A 24,323-nucleotide genomic window follows, 5' to 3' on the forward strand; every position below is an offset into this window, starting at 1 on the left:
TAAAAACTTTTCAAATATTAATCGGGCAATCAAAATCTGCTAAATGAAAAGGAGAGCTGGGCTGGATAAATCAGAAGATTTGGAATTGAATTTTATTTCAGGAGAGTCCATGGCCAAGCTGGATGTTTGGGAACCACTATTAGAGAATGATGAGGCCCATGCTGATATGGTGGATAATGTACCAGAAACGTTGGAATGTCCCTGTGGCCCATATGCTGGAAACTATAAGCAATCCTTCGCTTCTTTTATTTCCCCCATAGCTGACCCGTATGAGCTCCAAGAAATGGAAGCAAATCAGAAAAGGCTGCTTAGAGAAACAAGAAGTCAGCCTTCAAGTCAGCTAAAAGGGCAAGGGAAAAAATCAAATTAGCTGCTCCTGTTGAAGATGACGAGGTCAGCTCATTGTTTCTTGAACCAAATAACAGAGTGGAAGACAATATAGAAGATGCAGATCAAACAGAGGAGCTTAGACTTATGATCTATGCTGGGAGCTTTATATATTGGTGGAGGAACGAGCCTAAATAGGTTCATGGGAGATATTAATACTCAGATAACAAGGGAGAAAGAGGATTGGCCAGCTGCTCAATAGCTTGCCCCTTTGCTTTGATCAATTCGTTATTTCCTCAATTTTTATAAATTCTTTGTCTTGGAATATTAGAGGTTTGGGTTCTTTGGGGAAAAGGAATGCTTTGTCAAAGTCTCATTTGCATCACAAGATTGATTGTTGCTTATTGTTAAAAACAAAATTGGAAAATTGTACTGATGCTATGGTGTACTGAATCTGGAATCATTTAGATGTCAAATGAGCTGCTATTGACTCAGTAGGGCGTTCGGGTGGTTTACTGGCTAAGTGGGACGACTCCAAGTTCAGAGTCACCTCGGTTGATTATGGCAATGGGTGGATTGCTCTTAGCGGAGAAAATGTCCATACCAGTTTCAGATTTTTTTGTTATTATTCTTTCAACACGTGCAACCTTTTTTATTTACCAAATTCTTAGATTCTTTTACTCATTTTAAAGCGTTGCTATTGCATGATCATCTTTTTATATCTTGGTAAAAAATTAAACCGGCCTGCAGCGTAGTACGATTTTTTTATTTAGTATAAACTAAAATAGATGGTACCTTTATTATACATCAATTCATAAAATACTATTTATTTTATTTTTTTAATTTTATATTTTAATATTCAGTTTATTAAATATTAAATTTCATAATTTATTATGGTTTGCTTTATACATGGTTAACTAAGTTTTATAGCTTGCATCATACATTTGGCAAGTTGATTTAGTTGACTTGAGTTTTTTTGTTGTATTTTTTAATTGATAAATTTTTTTCTATTATATCCTTCAATATTGTGTTGATTGAGAATTATGATTCATGATTTATTTTGATTTGATTTATTTAAGGTTATCTTGGTCTCATAAATCGAATCGAGAGTTTAGCGGGATAAACCTAGATGACAAGAGAGTTTTTTTTTACTTGACATTTTTTTTATTTCATCATTTAGTAGTGGGTACTTAATTATGAATTAGGTTTCATGATTTATTTTTCTTTGCTTTTTATATAATATATATATATATATGAGATTATCCTGATCTTATAACTCTAGTCACTGTTTTGCGAGTTAACCTAGGTAAACTTAGGTCGGTTTTTTTTTAATTATCATGTTTTATTTTTAGATTGAGTTTTTTTCTTCCTCTTCAACCTTTAATAATGAGTTTATTGAAAATTAAGTTTCAATTTATTTTTATATGTTTTTTATGGAGTTATTACAATCCATGACCTTGGTTGCAGGTTTGACAGATTAATCCGGATTGACTCAGGTCAATTTTTTTTATTTACTTTCTATAAGGTTATCTCGGTTTTATAATCGAGGTCACGGGTTGGTAGGTTAACTCAGGTTAATTTTTTTTGTTATTTTTTAATTAATTTTTTTCAATTCTATTATTTAATATTGGGTTAATTGAGAATTTAGCTTCATAATTTATTTTAATTTACTTCATATGATATTATCATGTTCTCATAATCCAGGTCTTGAATTTAGCAAGTAAACTCAAGTTTACCTAAATCGATTCTATATATTGCTATTTTAATAATTTTTTTAAATGTTAATTTTTTGCTAATCAAATTATATTTTTACAGGTTATATATATAAATTACCTTTGAGTCTATCAAGTCAATCAGATCATAACAAATCAATTTTCAATCTCGACACTTGGAACTGAAAAGGAAAATCAAGATTGTGGCTCTGGGAAGAGAATGAATAACCACAAAATATGGTTTTTGTAGCTGATGAATTTAATGAATCCTGCAAGGGATTCTTCACAAACTTATACTATCATATGTTTATTTTGAATTGTACTCGTTAAGGAATGTTAAATTCAGCTTTATTGCCTACGTCCAGAGATTGGTGCGCCACTTAACTGTCTATCTAACAACTCAATTCGTCATCAATTCAGGTACTAACAAATGCTTAAATCATGTCTAGAGGGAAATATGCTATCGGGGCATGTATTTTTATGAAGTTTTTAATAACGGGTTATTTTGGGGATTTAAGGGTTCTGGATTAAACGGGTTGAAATTTGAGGTAGCTAGAGATGAATGAAGGGTAGTTACTAGATTCATACTAGCTGATTTTCTAGGGAGAAAACCAAAGCATCACATCTAGGGCTCTTAGGAAGCACACCTGATATAGATTGCAATATGCAACCTTATAGCATAAATGGTGGATATTTTATTCATGAACTCTTCTTTTCTGATCCATTAGGCATCAGGAGCATGGATTTTTCTAATCCGACAAGGACTGATCACTCCTACAGAAAATATAACGTTAGCAGTGGATCAAAGACAAGCTAAAATCTCTGTAATGCTATCAGGTTGATAGAGTTCCATGAAATAAGGAAGATAAAATCAAGTTATTTTTCCTGAAACTGGAGAAAAACCTGGATAAGCGATTTTTAAGATTTTATGGTGAGGTACTGCTTTAGGCTTTAGCTTCAATTCAAACCTAGCATGCGTACAGCTGTTAAATTAGTTTACAAATCTATCTTTGATGTATTTCTAAGCCAAGTGATTGTTTCTAATATTACCATGTTCAAAAGCCATAGCTTAACTAACACCGGGATCTATGTTCTAAGTTCAAGCTGCTTAATCATTGTCTCCATTGGGTTTCTATCATTAATTTTTTGTATATTTTTCTTGGATTGCAGTAAAATAAAAAGTACTTTTTATTTAAAAATATATAAAAAAAATTATTTTAAAAAATTTATTTTTAATATTAGTATATCAAAATAATATAAAAACATATAAAAAAATTATTTTAAATAAAAAAAATATTTCAAAATTTCCAAACACTCCCAAATCATCCACAAGTACTTTTTTTCTAAATTCAATACAGTCCATGATCTTGTCTTGTAGAGGAGCATAGAATTTCAAGCTCCGTTGTACACGTGTGAAAGCACAAGGAGCTAGATGGTTTGAACAGGCACTCCATTAGTCCGACAAGCAATTAGTCACCCATTAATTTCCTCTTTTGACACAATTAGTCATTCAATTCGAAAGTGACAATTGCAGAAGACCGAAGCCAAAGGAAGTTTAACGTAAGAAACGAGAAGATTGTTAGTAATATAACTTAATAAAAAGACAAAATTAGTCTTGGTCTCTGATTTATTTAATTAGACTATTAGATAACCATCAAACTTTTAATTTTCTTTGATTTGACCCCTGATTTCACCAATTTCAGTCCCCAAAATCATGTACCTTTTGCAAGTTGTTCCTTGATTTATGAATTGTTTAATTAAGTCCCTAATTACTCATCAGATTTCAAATTTTATGCAATTAAGCCCCTGATTTAACTAATTAAACTTTTCAAAGTTCAATTTCAGTACCCAAACTTTAATTTGTTTTAATTAACATCCAAATTGACTTCAAAAGTTGATTTTCTTTGTGATTAAGTCCTCGATAAATTTAATTAAACCTTTCAAAAATCAAATTAAGTCCTTAAACATCCAAATAAAGTATTTTCACTAATGGCACTTTTTGTCAATCAAATGAGGTTGCTAATTTTGACAATCGTGGACATTTTGATCTATCAACTTTTACTTGACATTTTGGTCTTTCACCAACAAACTTGAGTGGTATATTTTAGTCTCTTTTCATGTGTATTCTCTTGTATATATATATTTTTTGGTTTTAAAAATGGGTAGCAACACCATTTAACTAAGGTTTTTTTGTTGGTTTTGTTTTTGAATTTTTTTTTAGTTTTGTTTTTTCAACATTGAGTTGTTTGATAATCTGAATAAGCTCAGTTAGAGTTTTTTTCATCTTTTTTTAATTGTTATTTTTTTACTAATTTATTTATTGTTGTATTTTTTTTAATCATTTTATTTAAATTATCAATTGAACCAATAACAATAACTTCTTCTCAGGATTTCGTCTCCATAGCATTCTTTTTTTATGTTGTTAAATTCTACCCAACCCCGGCAAAGCGCGTATACAACAAATGTGGTCACCACTAAGAAACTATGAAGTGAAACAATTAAACTTGTGACCGCATATTATTGGCCAAATAATTTATTGAACTACTAGTATTGACTTAAACAAACAAACAACGCTGACTGGCAAGGTTTGAATGATTATTAATTGATGTGTTTGTTTTCTTCAAGCTCTGAAATCACGGTTGGGCGTGAAAAGTTATGTTCATCTTGAAAATCACAGAGGGACGGACAAGAACAGGATCGGTACAGATTGGTCCCTGTTCTATCAAAGACTTCTCAGCAAATCAAAGAATGCGATTCCTTGTTATTTATTGCTTGGTCGCTTTCCAAAACCCCAAAGTCAATACGTAGTAGCTGGAGGAGGACATCTTGTTCCCTTCATCTCTTTCCATTGGCAGCTGTCCATTCCATGGCGTCTAACTTCCTTTCGTTTTGTGAGGAGGCACCGTAGAATAGGACCAAAATGGGACTCGGCGGAGGTATAAACCTCCAAGCTCCAAACCTTGCTTTTTCTTTGCTACAAAGAGCCATTGGGTGGCGCTTGTGCGCAATCGCCAAGGTCATAGACTGTGGCGTGAAGTAATAAATTCACAAGAATTTCTATAATGCACGTTGAAGCATAAACCATGGTGAACAAATACGTGATCTCGTGTGTAGAAAATGAATTGATCAGGAATAATAATGGTAGATCGTTTCAGCTATGATAAAATATTGATGCGTAAATCTTGATGGACACAGTCACATATATAAAAATGAGTCGGTCAATAACGATGATAGATCATTTAGCTATGATAGAATATTATTGATGTATAAATCTTGGTCAATATCATCAAATAATGATGATAGATCATTTAGCTATGATACAATATTATTGATGCATGAATCTTGGTGTACATGAGAATGCTCAAGTGAAAGATTAGGTTAATTAATCGATCGGCCAAGACCTACAAAATAGCTAGAATTCATGGGCATGTTCCATGAGAGAGGCCAAATCGGTGCTCAAATCAGCAAGTTTCTAATAAATGATAGTAGATAAGAGTAGTAATTACAACAAAGAGTATAATATATAGTAAAAGATTTACCAGGACTTTCTTACTTGGAGCTAGCTCAAATGCCTCTAATCGTTTAAATTAAGGCTGTTCATTTTGTTTTGATAAGTATTTTATTTTTTCAATTGAAATGAAAAATTTTAATTTTAAAGTGTTTCGGGGTTGTACAGTTTATATATATATATATATATATATATTCAACAAAAAAAATTCAAAATAAATTAATTATAAATTATGTAATACTAACACAATGTCAAACAAATATAATTTTAAATTTTAAAATATTTCTAAATAGTTATGATTAAATAGATCTTTAATTTAAAGTAATTCAACTTAAACAAAATATCAAAATATTATGAAATTAAAATGTCTTAACACAAATATTTTAAATATAAAGTTAAGTCAATGTTATCAAGGCTAATGGGATCTAAAACATTCCTTATTTTGCTCAAATTTCTACAGAGTATAAACTTGAAAAAAAACAACATGAATATAAACCATATATATTAGTGATAAATCTAATTTTAAAAAAATTAATATCATTGTTAATGAAAAATAGTAATAATAATTTTTAATATTATTATTAATATCATTGTTATTAAAAATAATAATGAAAAAAAAACTTTTTCAAACATGATGACTTTGGTATTTACAGGAACTAAGAACCAAGCATACTCCCTCGTTATTTTTCACCCACACAAGCCACCGTAAAAGGAACGTCAGCCTCCAAAATCCACACTTCATGTATTTTTTTTTAATTATTATTATTATTATTATTAATGTAGGATGACTAGAAATTATATATATTTTAATTAATTTTAAGAATCCAAAAATTAATGATTATATAAAACATTTTAGAAATTAAAACTAGTGATATACAGGAAGAGCTTGACCAGTTCTTCATGGGCTTCTTTCTTTGCCTGGTCAATGTATACTCTTGCTTCGCTAACATGCAAAGAGCCACCAGCTAGTGATCAGAAGTACTAGGAAAAGGCTCACCAAAGGAATCGGTTATTCATCCCACCGTGTTTCCCTTTTTCTCTCCTAGACAAGAAGATGGAGATAGAAGGGCAAGCCACTGTGAAGGAATCTCAGCCTCCAAAATTCGCTCTTCCAGTGGATTCAGAACACAAGGCAACTGAGTTCCGGTTGTTCTCAGTAGCTGCCCCTCACATGCGGGCATTCCATCTTTCTTGGGTTTCTTTCTTTGCCTGTTTTGTCTCTTCTTTTGCTGCTCCACCCCTTCTTCCTATCATACGTGACAACCTCAACCTCACTGCCTCTGACATTGGTAATGCGGGCATTGCATCAGTGTCAGGTGCAGTTTTTGCTCGAGTTGCTATGGGGACTGCTTGTGACCTTTTTGGACCCCGTCTAGCCTCTGCCTCGTTGATCCTCCTCACTGCACCAGCAGTTTACTTCACTTCCATCGCCTCATCTTCTACTTCTTTTCTCCTTGTGCGTTTTTTCACTGGCTTCTCTCTGGCCACTTTTGTCTCCACTCAATTCTGGATGAGCTCTATGTTTTCAGCACCGGTAGTTGGAACGGCTAATGGCGTTGCGGGAGGTTGGGGTAACCTTGGCGGTGGGGCAACGCAACTAATCATGCCCCTAGTGTTTGGCCTCATCCGTGACATTGGAGCCATCAAATTTACAGCTTGGAGAATTGCGTTTTTCATTCCTGCCCTGTTTCAGACACTATCGGCATTTGCAGTCTTGATCTTTGGCAAGGACTTGCCGGACGGAAACTTTAGGCGGCTGCATAAAGCAGGGGATAAAACAAAAGATAAATTCTCGAATGTCCTCTATCATGGAATAAAAAATTACAGAGGGTGGATCCTGGCACTCAGTTATGGGTATTGTTTTGGGGTAGAGCTGACAATAGACAACATTGTCGCAGAATACTTCTATGACAGATTTGACCTCAAACTCCATACAGCAGGAATGATTGCAGCAAGCTTTGGTCTAGCAAACATTGTTTCTCGACCAGGTGGTGGAATGATCTCAGATGCAGTGGGGAAGAGGTTTGGAATGAGGGGAAGGTTGTGGGCTTTGTGGGTAGTGCAGACCTTGGGAGGTGTTTTCTGCATCATACTTGGACGAGTTGGATCTTTAGGCGCGTCCATTGTGGTGATGATTGTGTTCTCTTTATTCTGCCAAGCAGCATGTGGACTAACATTTGGGGTGGTGCCTTTTGTCTCACGAAGGTAAGATTTCTTCCATATGTGTTAGCACCGATATTATCTGCAGCTCAAGAAAACAACAGAAGTTTTTGGTTAGGATTTCAGAGTTTTCTGATTGCAATTATAGTTAACTAAATAAGAGCAAAAAGTCTTTTCACGGCCAAGCCTAGAATTGGTTTAGTATAAAATTGACAAGTTTTTTGACATATTGCTCATCTTGTAGATTCCTTCGGTATGGAACTAGACAGGAGAGTAAACTTTGGTTTAGATATCTAACAATACCATCATGGTTAATGAAATTCCATCACAACTAGCAACATCCTTGGATCTGCTTGTAGAGGTTAATGACACAAAATGCATATTTTTTCTAAGAATTCTTTTCCTGACTCCATTCATATTTCTTTTTTTCAGGTCATTGGGGCTGATATCTGGTATGACTGGAGGTGGTGGAAACGTGGGTGCAGTTCTAACTCAACTAATTTTCTTCAGAGGATCCAAATACTCAAAAGAGACAGGGATAATGCTCATGGGTGTCATGATTATATGCTGCACTCTTCCAATTTGTCTTATACACTTCCCACAATGGGGTGGAATGTTTTGTGGTCCGTCATCTACAAAGATCGCTACAGAGGAAGACTACTACTTGTCCGAATGGAATTCAGAGGAGAAGGAGAAAGGCCTGCATCTATCAAGCTTAAAGTTTGCAGATAACAGCAGAAGTGAAAGAGGTAGAAAGGAAGATTCTGAAACCAAGCCAGTAGATGAAACCCCATCAACAAAAGTCTAGATCATGCCTCATAGCCATACTTCTCTAGTGTCTGCTAGCATCCCAACAGGCGAGCAAGTAATGTGCATTATATCTATAATGCTCAAGTTTATGGCTGCAAGCTCTCAGAGCATTAGAAAATTTATACATTGGACATGTAGACCTAAAACGTTATAGTAAGGCTTCATAGTCTGTATGAAAATGTTGTTTAATTTCCAAAGGAAAGTCATCAGAAGCAACTTTATGGAAAACGTTTATTTTACTTTACAAAGCCTTAATTAATCAACAAAAGTGTGAACAAATACATGGTCATTATCTCAGAACCATAGAACAGAAGATTTTAATTTGGTAATTTGAAGAAAACAATGAAGGCAACAATTGTATTCGGTAGAAGATTAAGATATTATACATCAGCTGCTGTAGAGTATCCTACTAGTATATTTGGTTCCACAGGTCTCCTAAATCATTCATATGCCATCTCATCAAACATTATTCTCATGGGAAAAAAAAAAAAACTCTCACCAAGGAAGAAATACTTAGAGAAACTGAATCTTATTAAGAAGAAAAGCAAAAAGGAAAGGACATTTTCTCACTGAAATTCCAGATTATTTGGTCCGGATCTCTTATTTCAAACAGCAATATTAAACAAATATCTATCCAAAACAGCAAGCAAGACAAAATGCAGCTTTCACAGCCGATCTACATGCACGATGTGGCCATTTTAAATTTGCCAGCTCAACAAGCTAAACTGACCTTAATGCAATTAATCTCTGATCGATGTCGCTGAGAGGAATTAAGACAAGTTCTAGCTGAGATGACCTTTCGTCGCTGCAAGACCATGATGGAATTTCTTGTTGGAGGATCTCTCCGGTATGTAAGCTAGTATTTGAAGGTTAATGTTAGTCTAGAGAGTAGAGACCATACACGAAGCTCATTTACACTATAGTGTTACGTACGGTGTGTGCTTCTTGAAAGCAAGGAAGTTACTTGCTTGGTGGAAATTAAGTATCTATACATCAGAAATGGATTAAGAAAAAAAAAATAATAACCTGGATAGTTATTATTACTACCTGTATTGAAAAATAATAGCTTGGAAAAGATATTTCTACCCTTTGATGAGTAAAGGGTATAAATATTTGAAAGACATTTTGGGTCTCTTCGTATATTTTGATAAATATAAATAGAAAGCAAAAAAAAAAAAGTTCTCTTGAGAGAGAACCATAAGAGAAGAAGAAAGGAAGAAGGAAAAGGAAGAAAAAGGAGGAGGAAGTGAAAGTTAGGAATAAGGGTTTTTAAGGTAAGTTTTTATGCTTGAATATGTTTGTTAAGTTTGATTTTAGAGTTTGAATGATTTAAGATGTTTAATTAATGTTTTAGGATGTTAATTTGACTTAAATCGTTTTTATATAAGGTATTCATTTATGAGTTTTTGAGGAACATATATTGATTATTTTGAGATCTATAGTTTTAGAGATGGGTAGATTGAGATTTCTGAAATCCTGATCAACTGGTTGACCAGTTGGACTGAACCACTCGATCGGTTTGCCTAATGTTCTCAATTGATCGGTTGACCGAGCAGTAAATGTTGATTGGTTCTTTTAGATTTGATCAGTTCAGGATCAATTAAGTGAATCTGTATGATTTCATAATTATAATGTGGTCTCTAATCTTATAGTCATAATCTTTTATATTATATGCTACGAGTTGTTTTTGAATTTGCATTCATCCATTATTATACGTACTTATCCATTCTTGAATTTGTACTAGTATTTTGTTGAATTAAATTATATTTGAGATCACATTCATTTTCTTTGATAATTATGCAAATATCTATTATGTTTTGATATTAGGATACTTGTAAGAAAAATCAAACTAAAAGAAAGTAGGTAGTCTAAGTGCATATAGTAGTCTGTATATCTTGTTGATGAAAAAGACATCAACCTATGGCGACTGATCCTCTTATAGCTATCGAACCTGCAAACCTCTTCTATTATCAGAACCTTAGGGTTTCATCTGTTTTCTTACACGTATTCCACAACCATATATCTTAATTCATTGATAATATTGTTAGTCATTTTTTTTTTTTTTTAAGAAATTTTATTTAACAGATGTAGAAAAAATTAAAATAAATTAAATTAATATAAATTAACACTCAATAATACTCAGGAACTGAGTTACTTGGAAAAAAAAAGAAAAACAACTCAAACAAATTTGCAATGACAGCAACAAATAAATAAATCAATAAAAAACAAATTTCACCTAACCTACAAAACCTATTCCAAAACCTAGCATCCAACAACAATTAAATTAATTTAATAGAAAATGAACAGCAAAATTGAAAAAAAAAATCCTACAACAACATTCATACAATTATTTAGAACATAAAATTTTTAAAATAAAATAAAGTAACAAATATAATAAAAAAAAACACACAAAAAAAGAAGAGATATCTTACCTTAATTTAATTGTGAGCAAAGTTGAGAAGATAAAAGAAAAACAAATTAATAAAGTATGTTAATTAAAAAAAATTAAGAAAAGAAAAGAAAACGAAAGGAGAATACCTTGCACGTGTAGGAGAAAAGAATAGAAAAGGAGTTGGAAAAGGAAGAGAAAGAAAGAAAGAGACGTTAGTTTTTTTTATAGAAGATGAAGAAGAAGAAGTCCATTTGTTATGAAATGAGGGATTCTGATCTTTTAATTGGAACGTTTTACCGATGGATAATTAAATATCAATATTTTTAATCATTGCATCGGTGATTTCATCAATAATATTTTATTTAAATTCAATTTACTAAAAAATTTTCAGAAACCCTCCATTGATGACTTTTCAGTCCATCTGTGATTGCATCTGTAATATTTTATTTAAATTTTTATTTTAATTAAAAAATTTAGAAACCCTTTAAATATCATCCACTTTTCAGTCCATCGGTGATGATTTTGTCTGTAATATTTAATTTAAATGTTCAATTTAATCAAAAATTTTCTGAAATCCTTCAAAGATCACCGACTTATTTCCATCGGTGTAAAATAGTTTTTTTTTTTGACAAATTGTATCTTTATTTCTTATCTATCCATCCCGCAAATTCTTAAGATCATAGAAACATATACAAGCACAATAACCCTAGTTCTATGCTAATAAAATCACATAAAATAAATGTTTTCTTGTCATTTAATAAATTAACGTCAATTTCATTACATTAAAGTTAATTTTGTTCAAAAATATTACATTATAGTTTATAGTATTACACATTCGTATTATGCAAATTAATCATAATTGTGTTCTTCCTCTTCAATTTAATTATTGTCATTTCCATCATAATATATAATCTAAGTTGATTTCATCACTATTATCATTTTTAATGACTTGTGTATATAAGCTATTTCTCAAAACATTATTTAACTCATCAACATCAACAATAACAAAAGTATCCACTAATAGTTTTTGAATTAGATAGTATGTACTTAATAAAACCCTGAATCTCATTACAATTATCCATTCTATGCAGCACTTTAAGTGAATCTTGATACATCCATAAATGATCATCCATTACTTATATCAAACCTATATAGAATATTGATGACAACATATATTAATTAATTATATGAACTAAATCAATTTGTAAATATTGGCTTAACTCAAACTAGCTTATTCAATCTTTTTTAACGGTATTCTTAATTCACTATCAATTATCTATAAAAGTTCATATTTCTATACATTTATTGAAAATTTGAACGTAACAATAAAATTGATAAAATATAAAATGAACCCATTAAATAAGTCATTATTTATTTCATCACAAAACACCTAAGTCACAAATTCAAAATGAATTTCATCAATTTGAAAACAATAAAATTTTACAAAATCTCGAACAAACCCTAACATGTACAAATCATACATTCATACAACAAATTTCTTTAGAAAAAAGCTATAAAATAAGTACACATAATCTTAAGAGTCATACCTTAAATATTATCAACGGATTTATGAACATATTTTACCGATGGATTAATAATGTCGGTAATGTCGTTTGTATAAATGACATGTTATCTTATTATTATTTTTTTAATTCATTCTTTTCCCACTATAATTCTTTCGATATATACCGGAGAATATTTTTGTCGGTGTTTATTGATGGATATAGTGAGGTAATATTCTGTTGCTAAAATTTACTGTAATCTATCAGCAGAAACATTCTTTCGATGTTTTTGTATGTATTTATCAATTTTCTGGTAGTGTTTTTTAAGGTTTTGCTGGCCTAGTATTGATGAGCTTATTGTGCTAAGATTGGGTATTTTTAGAGAATTTGAAAGAGAGGTTTTATTCAGGATTCAACATTATCAATATTTAACAACAAAAAAAGCACTTGGTGTGAATTTCGACATCTTGGTATGTAAAAACTATTGGTTGGGTTGAATCTCATATATACTTGACATTTGCTAATCTGTAGAAGAGAAGATGCATTGAGTACAAAGAGGAGATTTTGGTTTGATTTGTATTTGATTTTCTATTCGTGGAGAGGGAGAAAAGAAGTCAAGGAGAAAAAAAATCAAAATTTGTGTACTCTAAGATGCAAAAGCACTGACTAGGTTTATAATGTGTAATCTTTTGAAAGACGGAGGGAAATGTTATCGCATTCAAATATAGGAGTCCCGTAATAATTTTTCGATTTAAATATTATATTTAAATTCAATGGAAGGCTGTTTTTTATATCGGAAATATTTGTTTTTGGCACACAAGTCGGTGGTACTTTTCATGAAAGAGAAGTTTTGAAGTTCATTCTTTTATCAGTTCATGGCTCATGCACTGCTGATAACTTGAAAATTAAAGCTTTTCTGAATGTCCGATTGCTGCATTAAGCTATTCAGTATATTAATCAAATAAAAGGCTATTAGTTTGCTTGATTTTCTCTGCACCAAAGAGATAGAAAATGCATTTAGGTGTAAAGTTTCATTTTCTTATCGAAATCAATCAGTTCCACGCTTGGTAGCTTTAGTTTATACCACGTAGTTATACCATTGTTGCTAAGCATTTTGAATCTCTTGCACTGCTCATACTAAAGCTAAGAAAATGAAACTTTACATCATTTCCTTGTATCATTTTGAGCAGCAGCATAGATTTGTTAGGGTTTATGGACTTGATAGGTTAATGGTTAAATCATGTTTGCAATGCATTGCTTTTCCCATCATCCCTGTTAGGAAAATCGATCCTCTATTCATCCAAGAGACGAGACCGCGTCAACATCTCTCTTTCTTACTCTTGTGTACTAACCTCCACCTGAAAGAATCATCGCTCCAGCACCTAGGATCCATTTTCTAGCTTCTTTAGATGCTATGCACGCTATCAATGTTTTTGGTCGGGTGCTTGGAAAATATCAAGCAGTCTATTTTCAACTCTCTATTGACTAAAACATTGTTTATACTAAATGAGGAATGTTTAGGTATTCTTCTGTGCTTTGATTGGATTTACTGTAACAAAGAACTTGATACTTTGATAAGATATAAACTAATATGAAGATCGATAAATGTTGAGCACATCCATGGTATATATATTTTTTTACCACAGGCTCACTGTTACTCTTACACAAGTAAGAGGGTGAGGTCTCAAGTTTGAGTCTCACTCTCTCTTGTCAATTCAACTCTAATAAAAATGAATCACGCTGACAAAAAGATCTTAAGTCTGAAGAAATTATTGAGCAGAAGCCACTTGCATACAGTATAGATATTTTGAAGGTAATGCAAATTTTGTTCTCGGTCATATTAGAACTGGTTTTCTGTGAGTTTGAAATATTTGAAGGAGAAAAGTAAAGATGAGAACTTGGAAAGCATGGTGAAAAACAAATTAATCGCATTCATATTATGTTATTCTTTTAAAAGAGAAAGCCCTTATAGATTTGGAATTGCACTTACAATACTTCAAACATATATTTATACTAATTTAAGATAATTCAAGAGATTTAAAAAATGAACACGTATTTAATAGTTACATTTTAAATATAAGAAGATACCTAGAAAAACTAAAAGCCAATTTAAATATAGAATTCAAAATTAATTCCAAAAGTTTTTACCTTGTGAAATGGAGAAAGTGGTAGTGCACTAAACATCCATCCTATACTTAATTGTTTCATCTGCAATCTTGCTGGCTAGTCATGTGAATAGAATAGTTTGTATGGAGAAATAGTATATTGTAGTTGAGATATTTCTTACAATTTGACGCTATTTTTTACATTAAATGTAGGAGAGTCAACTCTTTTTTTATTATTTAATATGGATGTTCAGATAGTTTGTGTATCTTAATTAATTTTATAGGCTTTAAAGTTAATGATTATATAAGTCTCTAGTGTATTGAGATTTGTAAAATTAGAACCAATAATTTTTAAAAAATAAATTTAAAATCTAATTAGTTAAATTACATTTTCATAGAAAATAATCTTATTATGTTTCATACTGGCTATATAAAATGTTTTATTGGGTTGGTTGAAATATTTTAGGCAGAGCTCTGTAATAGTTTTAGCATTGCTAGCTATTACGTGAAGTGAACTGATATAATTATTTCAAGTGGAATGAAATTTGGAATGATAGCGTACTTTGTGCATTGAATTGACTTTTTGTTTTTTGTTCTTTTGCGCACTACGTTTAATAGAAAAATGCATATAATAAAGTCCCATTGCAGGTACTTGCGAGAAAAGCTAGAGGAGAAGGATCATGAGCTAATTAAAGTATTAAGCTTCAACTACAGCGGAAAACCCTAATGTAAGAAAAATAAGGCTTATTTAACTCCTAGTATAACAGCTAGAACTGAAGAAGTAAATTATATTCAATAAGGAAATTGAGGTCAAGTAGACTAAATATTTATTATTTTCCCTCTCCATGGTTGTATATTGTTAATTAAATAGGCCCCTTTTTTATTCATTATTTTGGAACATTTTATAATCATAGTTTTTAGATCTGGCCGGATCCAAGGTCCAGATTCCAGGTTTTAACTGGGTTATTTGGATCATTTTTTTTAAAAAAAAAAATCAAAAATAACATCGTTTTAAGTAAAAAAAATAATAAAAATCAACAAGTTACAACTAGGTCGTCAGGTTATCTGGGTAACACCAGGTTTTTTTTTTCTTGTTTTTTTTTTAACTCAACCCGTTTCCAAGTCCCAAGTCGGTCGGGTCCCAGGTCGACCGCCGAGCGGGTTTCAAAACAATATTTACAGTTGTCATGGAAAGATTTTGCAAATCTACGAGCCACACTAGCAGTGGATCAATACATGCTAAGCTTAGTAAAGCTATCAGGTTGATAGAGTTCCATCAAATGAGGAGGATTAAATCAAGTTATTTTTCCTCTGAGTTAGGTAGAAAAAAGAGCAGTAAAACTGGAGAAAAACCTGGATAGCGAAGACTATTAGTTACTGCTACTCTAATCAAAGCTTATTAAACATGGCTGAGGTACATGAGCAGAACAGGCGAATCATTTCTTTGCAACTTTAGGCTTTAGCTTCGATTCAAACGTAGCAAGCACACAGCCGATTAGAGCCCAAATTTGACTTGTCTTGCACAGTGCTGGTTTCTAATATTTACCATGTTCAAAGCCATAGCTTAACTAACAACGGGTTTCTAAATGCTAAGTTCGAGTTGCATGTTGTCTCCATTGGGTTTCTATCATTGGTTTTGGGTCCATTTATCATTTATATTTATAATTTTCTATATTAATATACGTGTTTCAAAAAATCTAACATGAACAACAGACAAGAACAGGATCAGTACAGATTCTTCCTTGTACTCTCTGGGAACAAAATTCAAAGACTTCTTAGCAAATCAATGAACGCGATTCCTTGTTATTTTTATTCCTTGGTCGCTTTCCAAAACTCCAAAGTCAATACGTGGTAGCCGCAGAAGGGCAACTTGTTCCCATCCTATCTCTTTCCGGTGGCTGCTGATCACTATTTAAAATCAAATTTCAACGCCTGTCGCCCAGCACCACCCCTTTCACAAGTCCATGCATTCTAACCTCCTCTCGTTTTGTTGGCGGGGCACCGTAGAATAGAGGACTTTTAATGGGACGCGGCGGAAGTAGAAACCTCCAAGCTCCAAACCTTGGGTTTTCTTTGCTACAAAGAGCCATTGGTTGGTGCTTCTGCGCAATCGCCAGGGTCATAGACTGTGGCGTGAAGTAATAAATTCACACGAATTTCTATAATGCATGTTGATGCATAAACCATGGTGAACACATACTTGGTCAGTCAATAATAATGATAGATTGTTCGGTTATAATAAAATAATGATGCACAAATCTTGGTACACTTGCCTGTCATGAATAATAATGATAAATCATTCGGCTACGATAAATCTTGATGAACACAAATGGATGGTTAAGGAAAAAAAATTGATCAGCAATAATAATCGATCGATCAATAATGATGACAGATCGTTTGGCTATGATAAGACGTTGCTGCATAACTCCTGGTGGGCTTGTGGATGGTTACGTTTACATAAAATTACCAGGACTTTCGAGCTAGCTCAAATAATTTTTTATAATATTTTTAAATTATTTTAATGTATTAATATTAAAAATAATTTTTTAAAAATAAAAAATATATTATTTTAATATATTTTCAAATAAAAAACACTTTAAAAAATAACCACAACTACACTCCCAAAAACATCATACATATCAAAAGTATCCCAAAAACTCACTCTATATCAAAAGTAGCCTCGGGTAATTTTATGTATTTAAACTGTAATAATGTCAGTATTGACAAAGGCCAGTGTCTGTCATATAGTTGGATTTGACCGCATATACTTTACCATTCTAATCAAACATGATGACTTTGGTATTTACAGGAACTAAGAACCAACCATACTCGCTCGTTATTTTTCACCCACGCAACGCAAGCCACCGTAAAAGGAACGTCAGCCTCCAAAAATCCACTCCTCAAGGGTTTCTTTCTTTGCCTGGTTACTCTCGCTTCTCTTACATGCAAAGAGCCACTAGTTGGTGACCAGAAGTACTATATATAATAGGAAAAGGCTCACCAAAGGAATCAGCTATTTCTTTCCTGCACAAAGGAAAACTAGGAGCTTCCCACCGCGTTTCCCTTTTTCTTTCGTAGACAAGAAGATGGAGATAGAAGGGCAAGCCACTGTAAAGGAATCTCAGCCTCCAAAATTCGCTCTTCCAGTGGATTCAGAACACAAGGCAACTGAGTTCCGGTTGTTCTCAGTAGCTGCCCCTCACATGCGGGCATTCCATCTTTCTTGGGTTTCTTTCTTTGCCTGTTTTGTCTCTTCTTTTGCTGCTCCACCCCTTCTTCCTATCATACGTGACAACCTCAACCTCACTGCCTCTGACATTGGTAATGCGGGCATTGCATCAGTGTCGGGTGCAGTTTTTGCTCGAGTTGCTATGGGGACTGCTTGTGACCTTTTTGGACCCCGTCTAGCCTCTGCCTCATTGATCCTCCTCACTGCACCTGCAGTTTACTTCACTTCCATCGCCTCATCTTCTACTTCTTTTCTCCTGGTGCGTTTTTTCACTGGCTTCTCTCTGGCCACTTTTGTCTCCACTCAATTCTGGATGAGCTCTATGTTTTCAGCCCCGGTAGTTGGAACGGCTAACGGCGTTGCGGGAGGTTGGGGTAACCTTGGCGGTGGGGCAACGCAGCTAATCATGCCCCTTGTGTTTGGCCTCATCCGTGACATTGGAGCCATCAAATTCACAGCTTGGAGAATTGCGTTTTTCATTCCTGCCCTGTTTCAGACACTATCGGCATTTGCACTCTTGATCTTTGGCAAGGACTTGCCGGACGGAAACTTTAGGCGGCTACATAAAGCAGGGGATAAAACGAAAGATAAATTCTCAAATGTCTTCTATCATGGAATCACAAATTACAGAGGGTGGATCCTGGCACTCAGTTATGGGTATTGTTTTGGGGTAGAGCTGACAATAGACAACATTGTCGCAGAATACTTCTATGACAGATTTGACCTCAAACTCCATACAGCAGGAATGATTGCAGCAAGCTTTGGTCTAGCAAACATTGTTTCTCGACCAGGTGGTGGAATGATCTCAGATGCAGTGGGGAAGAGGTTTGGAATGAGGGGGAGGTTGTGGGCTTTGTGGGTAGTGCAGACCTTGGGAGGTGTTTTCTGCATCATACTTGGACGAGTTGGATCCTTAGGCGCGTCCATTGTGGTGATGATTGTGTTCTCTTTATTCTGCCAAGCAGCATGTGGACTAACATTTGGGGTGGTGCCTTTTGTCTCACGAAGGTAAGATTTCTTCCATATGTGTTACACCGATATTATGATCTGCAGCTCAAGAAAACAACAGAAGTTTTTGGTTAGGATTTCAGAGTTTTCTGATTGCAAATATAGTTAACTAAATAAGAGCAAAAAAGTATTTTCACGGCCAAGCTTAGAATTGATTCAGTATAAATTTCACAAAAGTTTTTTGACAGATGCTCATCTTGTAGATTCCTTCGGTATGGAACTTGACAGGAGAGTAAACTTTGGTTGAGATATCTAACAATACCATTATGGTTAATGAAATTCCATCACAACTAGCAACATCCTTGGATCTGCTTGTAGAGGTTAATGCCACAAAATGCATATTTTTTCTAAGAATTCTTTCCCTGACTCCATTCATATTTCTTATTTTCAGGTCATTGGGGCTGATATCTGGTATGACTGGAGGTGGTGGAAACGTGGGTGCAGTTCTAACTCAACTAATTTTCTTCAAGGGATCCAAATACTCAAAAGAGACAGGGATAATGCTCATGGGTATCATGATTATATTCTGCACTCTTCCGATTTGTTTTATATACTTCCCACAATGGGGTGGAATGTTTTGTGGTCCTTCATCTACAAAGATCGCTACAGAGGAAGACTACTACTTGTCCGAATGGAATTCAGAGGAGAAGGAGAAAGGCCTGCATCTATCAAGCTTAAAGTTTGCAGATAACAGCAGAAGTGAAAGAGGTAGAAAGAAAGATTCTGAAACCAGGCCAGTAGATGAAACCCCATCAACACAAGTCTAGATCATGCCTCATAGCCATACTTCTCTACTGCTCAAGTCTTATGCTGCAAGCTCTCAGAGCGATATAAAATTTCGACGTTGGACATGTAGACCTATTACGTTATAGTAAGGCCTTATAGTCTGTATGAAAATGTTGTTTAATTTTCACAGGCAAGTCATTAGAAGCAACCCTGTGGAAAACATCTACTTTACTTGACAAAGCCAGCCTTAATAAAAGAAGTTTCAAGAAATACATGGTAATTATTTCAGAACAATAGAACTGAAAAAAAAAATGGTAAGTAGAATAAAAAATGATGGCAAATTATTTATTCTGTAGATTCTCAGCTGTGTAGTCTGCTAATAGTATATCTGGTTCCACAGGTCTCCTGAATCTTTTATTCTGTCATCTTATCAAACATCATTCTCATGAACATTAAAAAGATAAAAAAATTCTCTCCTATGAAGATATGCTCAGAGAAACTGAATCTTACTAAAAAGAAAAGGGTCAGTTTTGGCTGAAATTCTAGATTATCAGAATCAAATAACTTGTTCAACGGTCTGGATCAAACCAAACAACAAACAAATATTAACTAAAACAGCAAGCAAGACAAAATGAAGCTTTCACAACCAATCTACATAAACGATGTCACTGTTTTAATTACTTGTGCTAATTCAACAAGCCAAGCTGACCTGATTGCAGTTAATCTCTGATGTTGCTGGGAGGAAGTATGACAAGTTCAATCTGAGCTGACCTTCCGGCCCTGCAAGACCATGATGAGATTTCTTATTGGAAGAATTCTCTGGTACGTTGTCAGAATTTGAAGGTTAATGCCCGAGACCATAGTAGGAAATGTAAAATGGGGATTTGATTCTCAGTAGGAATTTACTTGGTTGGTGGATGCATTAAGCATCTATATCTAAGATGTATGGATCATGAATCAAGAAACTAATAAGACCTGGAAAGTCATTATCACCACCTATATCAGAATGTGTTCTATTTAATGATAAGAAAACTCTAGCCAAAATATGAACCAAACAAGGCAAAAGAAAAAAAGAAGCCAAATACCAAGCTTCAAATAACAGAAGTTTATTTTTTTGGATGCAGAGGGATTGGCTAAAGCCATCATACACTTGTTATCAGCGTCTCGATCAGCCAACTTTAGTTCACTTTTTCCACTGATTTTATCAGGGGTTACTTTGCAGACTAATTGCTAACTCAGGGAATACCTTGCACTAGAACTATACAAGTTGTACTCTTGCCCTGTAAGAAGAAAAAAGTTACAGAAGATAAATAAGCTCACAATCAATCACAGTAAATTCAGATGACATACGGAGTGTTGAGAACTTATATGACAGTATGACCATTGCGAGCACAACTAAGAGCAAATTGGCACATGAACACAAGAACTGGTAAGTTTTCTACCTGCTAAGGCAAAACTCAAAACTGTTCTAAGTAGTACTGGGTCGGGATGTATTTCACATATTGGAGCAGTTCCGAATCAAAGAAAGCTAGAATGTGTAGAAGGCAGATTTGTGGACGGTTTCCCCAGCCTCCCAAACTTTATGGAAGCTTTGTTCACAGTCCCATAAATCCAGAACAGGGACATCAGAAAGAGTTCGATCGAATCGTAAAGAAGAGACTACACAGAAACAAGAATAAACAGGATATTCATAGCAATACCTTTATCTATCATACTTTCACCTGGATCAGTTAGGCTATCTTGACCTTCTATGATCCAATCCCTCACTTGTAGCTTGTAATTATCATTCTTGGCTGCACAGCAACACAGACCCATTTAGATTATGGCCAAAGCACATCTAATCATCTCCTAACATGTAAATAATAACTTTTTAAAATTTTAATTGAGGTATATTTTTTAATTTATAAATCAAGTTGGACATTGAGAATTTTTACTTATATTTTAAAAAAAAATTATAAAATTATAATTTTTATATGAAATAGTCAATTACTTAATACAATAAGATCTAACCGATCAAAATAAAAAATTAAAATTTAACTATATTATGCTTCAAAAATATAATATTTATTTAATATTGTTATTTTGAAATTTATTAATTATTTTATTGCACTTAGAAATAACAATTTTTATATGAAACTGTCCATCAATTAAAAGATTGAGGTAAGAAATTGTTGCTCTTTTTTTTAATTTTTTGGCAGGGAAAACTAAATTATGTCCATGTAGTTTTTACTTTTTTATTTTTAGTCCCTATTTTTTTATGGGTTTTGCATCTTAGTACTAAACTTTATTTCTTAAATTTATAGTCCCTAGACTTTGAGAGCGGAGAGAATCATTGAAAAACTAGAAAGGAGAGAAAAAGTAGTGTCATTCACATTCAGACCATCAAAAGGCCAATCTTGATGTCGTTTAGTTTATTTTGATGAAAGGAGTTATCAAGGTATTATTTTTTAGCTTTCTTCTCACTAGAAAATGTAAATCGGGTTTAAAGAAGAATTTTATGTTTTTTTTTTTTTTTTAGAGATATACGGGTGTATTAAGTGTAGAAGTTGGTTTATTGAGATCACTATTAGAAATTTGATAAATACAAACAAAAACACCAACAAAATGTTTCTACTGGTAAATTACAGTAAATTTTACTAACAAAAATATTTATTTGGTATATCCATCAATAAACACCGAGATAAATATTCTCTTGCTATATACCGAAGGAATTATAGTGAAAAAAAAGGAATTAAAACAAAGCCAAAACATACGATAATGTTTCATTGATATCAGCGGAATTACCGATGATAATAATGTCATCGGTAAAATCCTTTTGTAAACTCATTGGTAAACTGTCCACTTCTCTTTGACATTGTTCATTATATCAATTACAAAGGATATCACCAATGGATTAATTTCGTAAGAATTTTCCAGATAACTCTTGAACTGTTAATTATTGTTTTTTACATACGAAATCACCAATGGATTAAAAAGTTATTGGTAATATTTAGGGTTTTTTTTAAATTTTTTATTTAATTAAAATTTTAAATTAAATATTGCAAACGGAATCGCCAATGGAATGGTTAAAAGTATTGATATTTAATTATCCGTCAATAAAATCATCTCTAAAATGCCCTAATAAAAATACTAGAATCCCTCATTTCATAACAAACGTGCCTCTTCTTCTTCTTCTTCTTCTTCTTCTTCTTCTTCTTTTTATGTAAAAAATACCACCATTCCTTTCTTTCTTTCTCTTATCTTATATTATCTTCTTTCCTCAACTACTTCTCTTCTCCTCCAAGCACATGTATGTCTTCTTTTTATCTTCTTCTTTTCTTTCTCAGTTTTTTTAATTAACATACTTTATGAATTTATTTTTTCTTTTCTCTCTCAACTTCACTTGCAATTACATTAAGGTAATATTTTTCTTTTTTCTTCTTTTTTGTGTTTTTTTTTGCATTATATTTATTTTTTTAATTTATTTTAAAAAATTTATATTCTTATTAATTGTATGAATGTAGTTGTAGGATTTGTTTTTCATATGAGATCAAATTTGTTGGATTTTTTTTTCAATTTTTTTGTTCAATTTCAATTAAATTATTTTATTGTTGCTAGATTATGGATTTGAAATATATTTTCTAGATTAGGTGGAAATTATTTTTAGTTGATTTATTTATTTGTTGTTGTTGTTCAATTTTTTTTATTTATTTATTTGTTGCAAATTTATTTGAGTTGATTTTCTTCTTCTTTTGTCAAAGCAACTCAGTTCTTGATTATTATGGAGTGTTAATTTATATTAATTTGATTATTTTCTAATTATGTTAAATAGATTCTTTAAAATATTTTTAAATAATTACCGATGAAATTGCATTTGGTATTTTTGTCGGTTATATGACAAGCTGCTTGAGGAAAATACCAACAAAATAAAGCAGATACTTTTTTTTGACGTGTTTTTTCTTTTAATAAATCCATCATTAATAAATATTTTTTTTTATTACCAATAGACTCAACGACAAGACAAAAATTACCAACAAGAATTTTATCAAATGAAGCATTTTTTTTGTGAGCTTATTGGTAAATTCATTACCGATGGAATGATAGTGTAAATACATATAAAAAATTTCCATTGGTAAATCTAAGAATTTTGATAGCGGTTTTTTTTATGGTGTTTATCAGGTGTATTTAGATTAAAAAAAATCATAACTCTGATTTTCCGACCACCTCTCTAACGACTAAAATTTGGATTAGCAAATGATTCATCGTCTATTTTATTTAAAAATAAAAAAAATAAAAAGGATTGTCAACAGTTAAACATAAATAAAATAAAAAAAAAAAAAAACAATTGCGCAGACCTTAGAGGCCTACGCGAGCCAAACCTTCTTCATATTGGGCTAGGCACTTTGGCCCCATCTCTTAGCCAAGCGCTTGATCACTTTATATGGCTTTTTTTTTTTTTCAAATATAATTTTTAGATCTTAATTGAAATGTACTATAAAAAAATATATTTAAATTACTATTCAATTTTTTCATAGTTTCTAAATCATATTATAGGTTTTTATGGAAATGAAAACAATTTTTTTTCAATTATTATGTATCTGAAAGATAAAAATAAAAAAATTGCTAATGAATATCCAATGAAAATAAGATTTTTATTTAAAAAAAATACTTACGATTAAAAAACATGTTTTTATTAAAATAATAAAGAGATGCATTAATAATGAAAGGAAGTTTATACGAAGAGATACATTTTCCCTATTTATTTCAAATGGTTGAAATCCTAACAAACCTTTATTTTAATTGTCCCTACCTTTTATTAAAAAAGACTTATTGTCAATAAAGAATTATGCCATTTATTTAAGAAG

General features: G+C 32.4%; 2 protein-coding genes and 1 long non-coding RNA gene across 3 annotated transcripts; 2 read left to right on the forward strand and 1 right to left on the reverse strand.

Moving 5' to 3' along the window:
* The first annotated feature begins 6,392 nt into the window (after positions 1-6,392).
* Positions 6,393-8,765, forward strand: LOC118057454 (high affinity nitrate transporter 2.5). Its single transcript, XM_035070032.2, has 2 exons — positions 6,393-7,752; positions 8,140-8,765. Exons 1-2 carry the CDS (start codon positions 6,602-6,604, stop codon positions 8,513-8,515), a joined length of 1,527 nt encoding a protein of 508 aa, XP_034925923.1. The 5' UTR covers positions 6,393-6,601; the 3' UTR covers positions 8,516-8,765.
* LOC140954624 (uncharacterized) lies at positions 7,651-21,338 on the reverse strand. The gene is made up of 4 exons (XR_012168052.1): positions 21,180-21,338; positions 20,922-21,068; positions 20,189-20,759; positions 7,651-7,789 (listed from the first exon to the last, which is right to left on the reverse strand). It is a non-coding gene; the product is annotated as an uncharacterized lncRNA (long non-coding RNA).
* On the forward strand, positions 17,448-19,749 carry LOC118057455 (high affinity nitrate transporter 2.5). Its single transcript, XM_035070033.2, has 2 exons — positions 17,448-18,753; positions 19,145-19,749. The coding sequence occupies exons 1-2, from the start codon at positions 17,603-17,605 to the stop codon at positions 19,518-19,520; spliced, it is 1,527 nt and encodes a 508-aa protein (XP_034925924.1). The 5' UTR covers positions 17,448-17,602; the 3' UTR covers positions 19,521-19,749.
* Positions 21,339-24,323: the final 2,985 nt, after the last annotated feature.

Source organism: Populus alba, chromosome 15 (assembly GCF_005239225.2).
Source record: "Populus alba chromosome 15, ASM523922v2, whole genome shotgun sequence".
NCBI classification, from domain to species: domain Eukaryota; kingdom Viridiplantae; phylum Streptophyta; class Magnoliopsida; order Malpighiales; family Salicaceae; genus Populus; species Populus alba.

What these genes read in the sequence shown, in the direction of transcription:
- LOC118057454 (XM_035070032.2), top strand. Translation starts at nt 6,602, where the DNA reads ATGGAGATAGAAGGGCAAGCCACTGTGAAGGAATCTCAGCCTCCAAAA. An exon ending in GTGCCTTTTGTCTCACGAAG is followed by an intron (nt 7,753 to 8,139) that starts GTAAGATTTCTT and finishes TCTTTTTTTCAG; the next exon opens with GTCATTGGGGCTGATATCTG.
- LOC118057455 (XM_035070033.2), top strand. Translation starts at nt 17,603, where the DNA reads ATGGAGATAGAAGGGCAAGCCACTGTAAAGGAATCTCAGCCTCCAAAA. An exon ending in GTGCCTTTTGTCTCACGAAG is followed by an intron (nt 18,754 to 19,144) that starts GTAAGATTTCTT and finishes TCTTATTTTCAG; the next exon opens with GTCATTGGGGCTGATATCTG.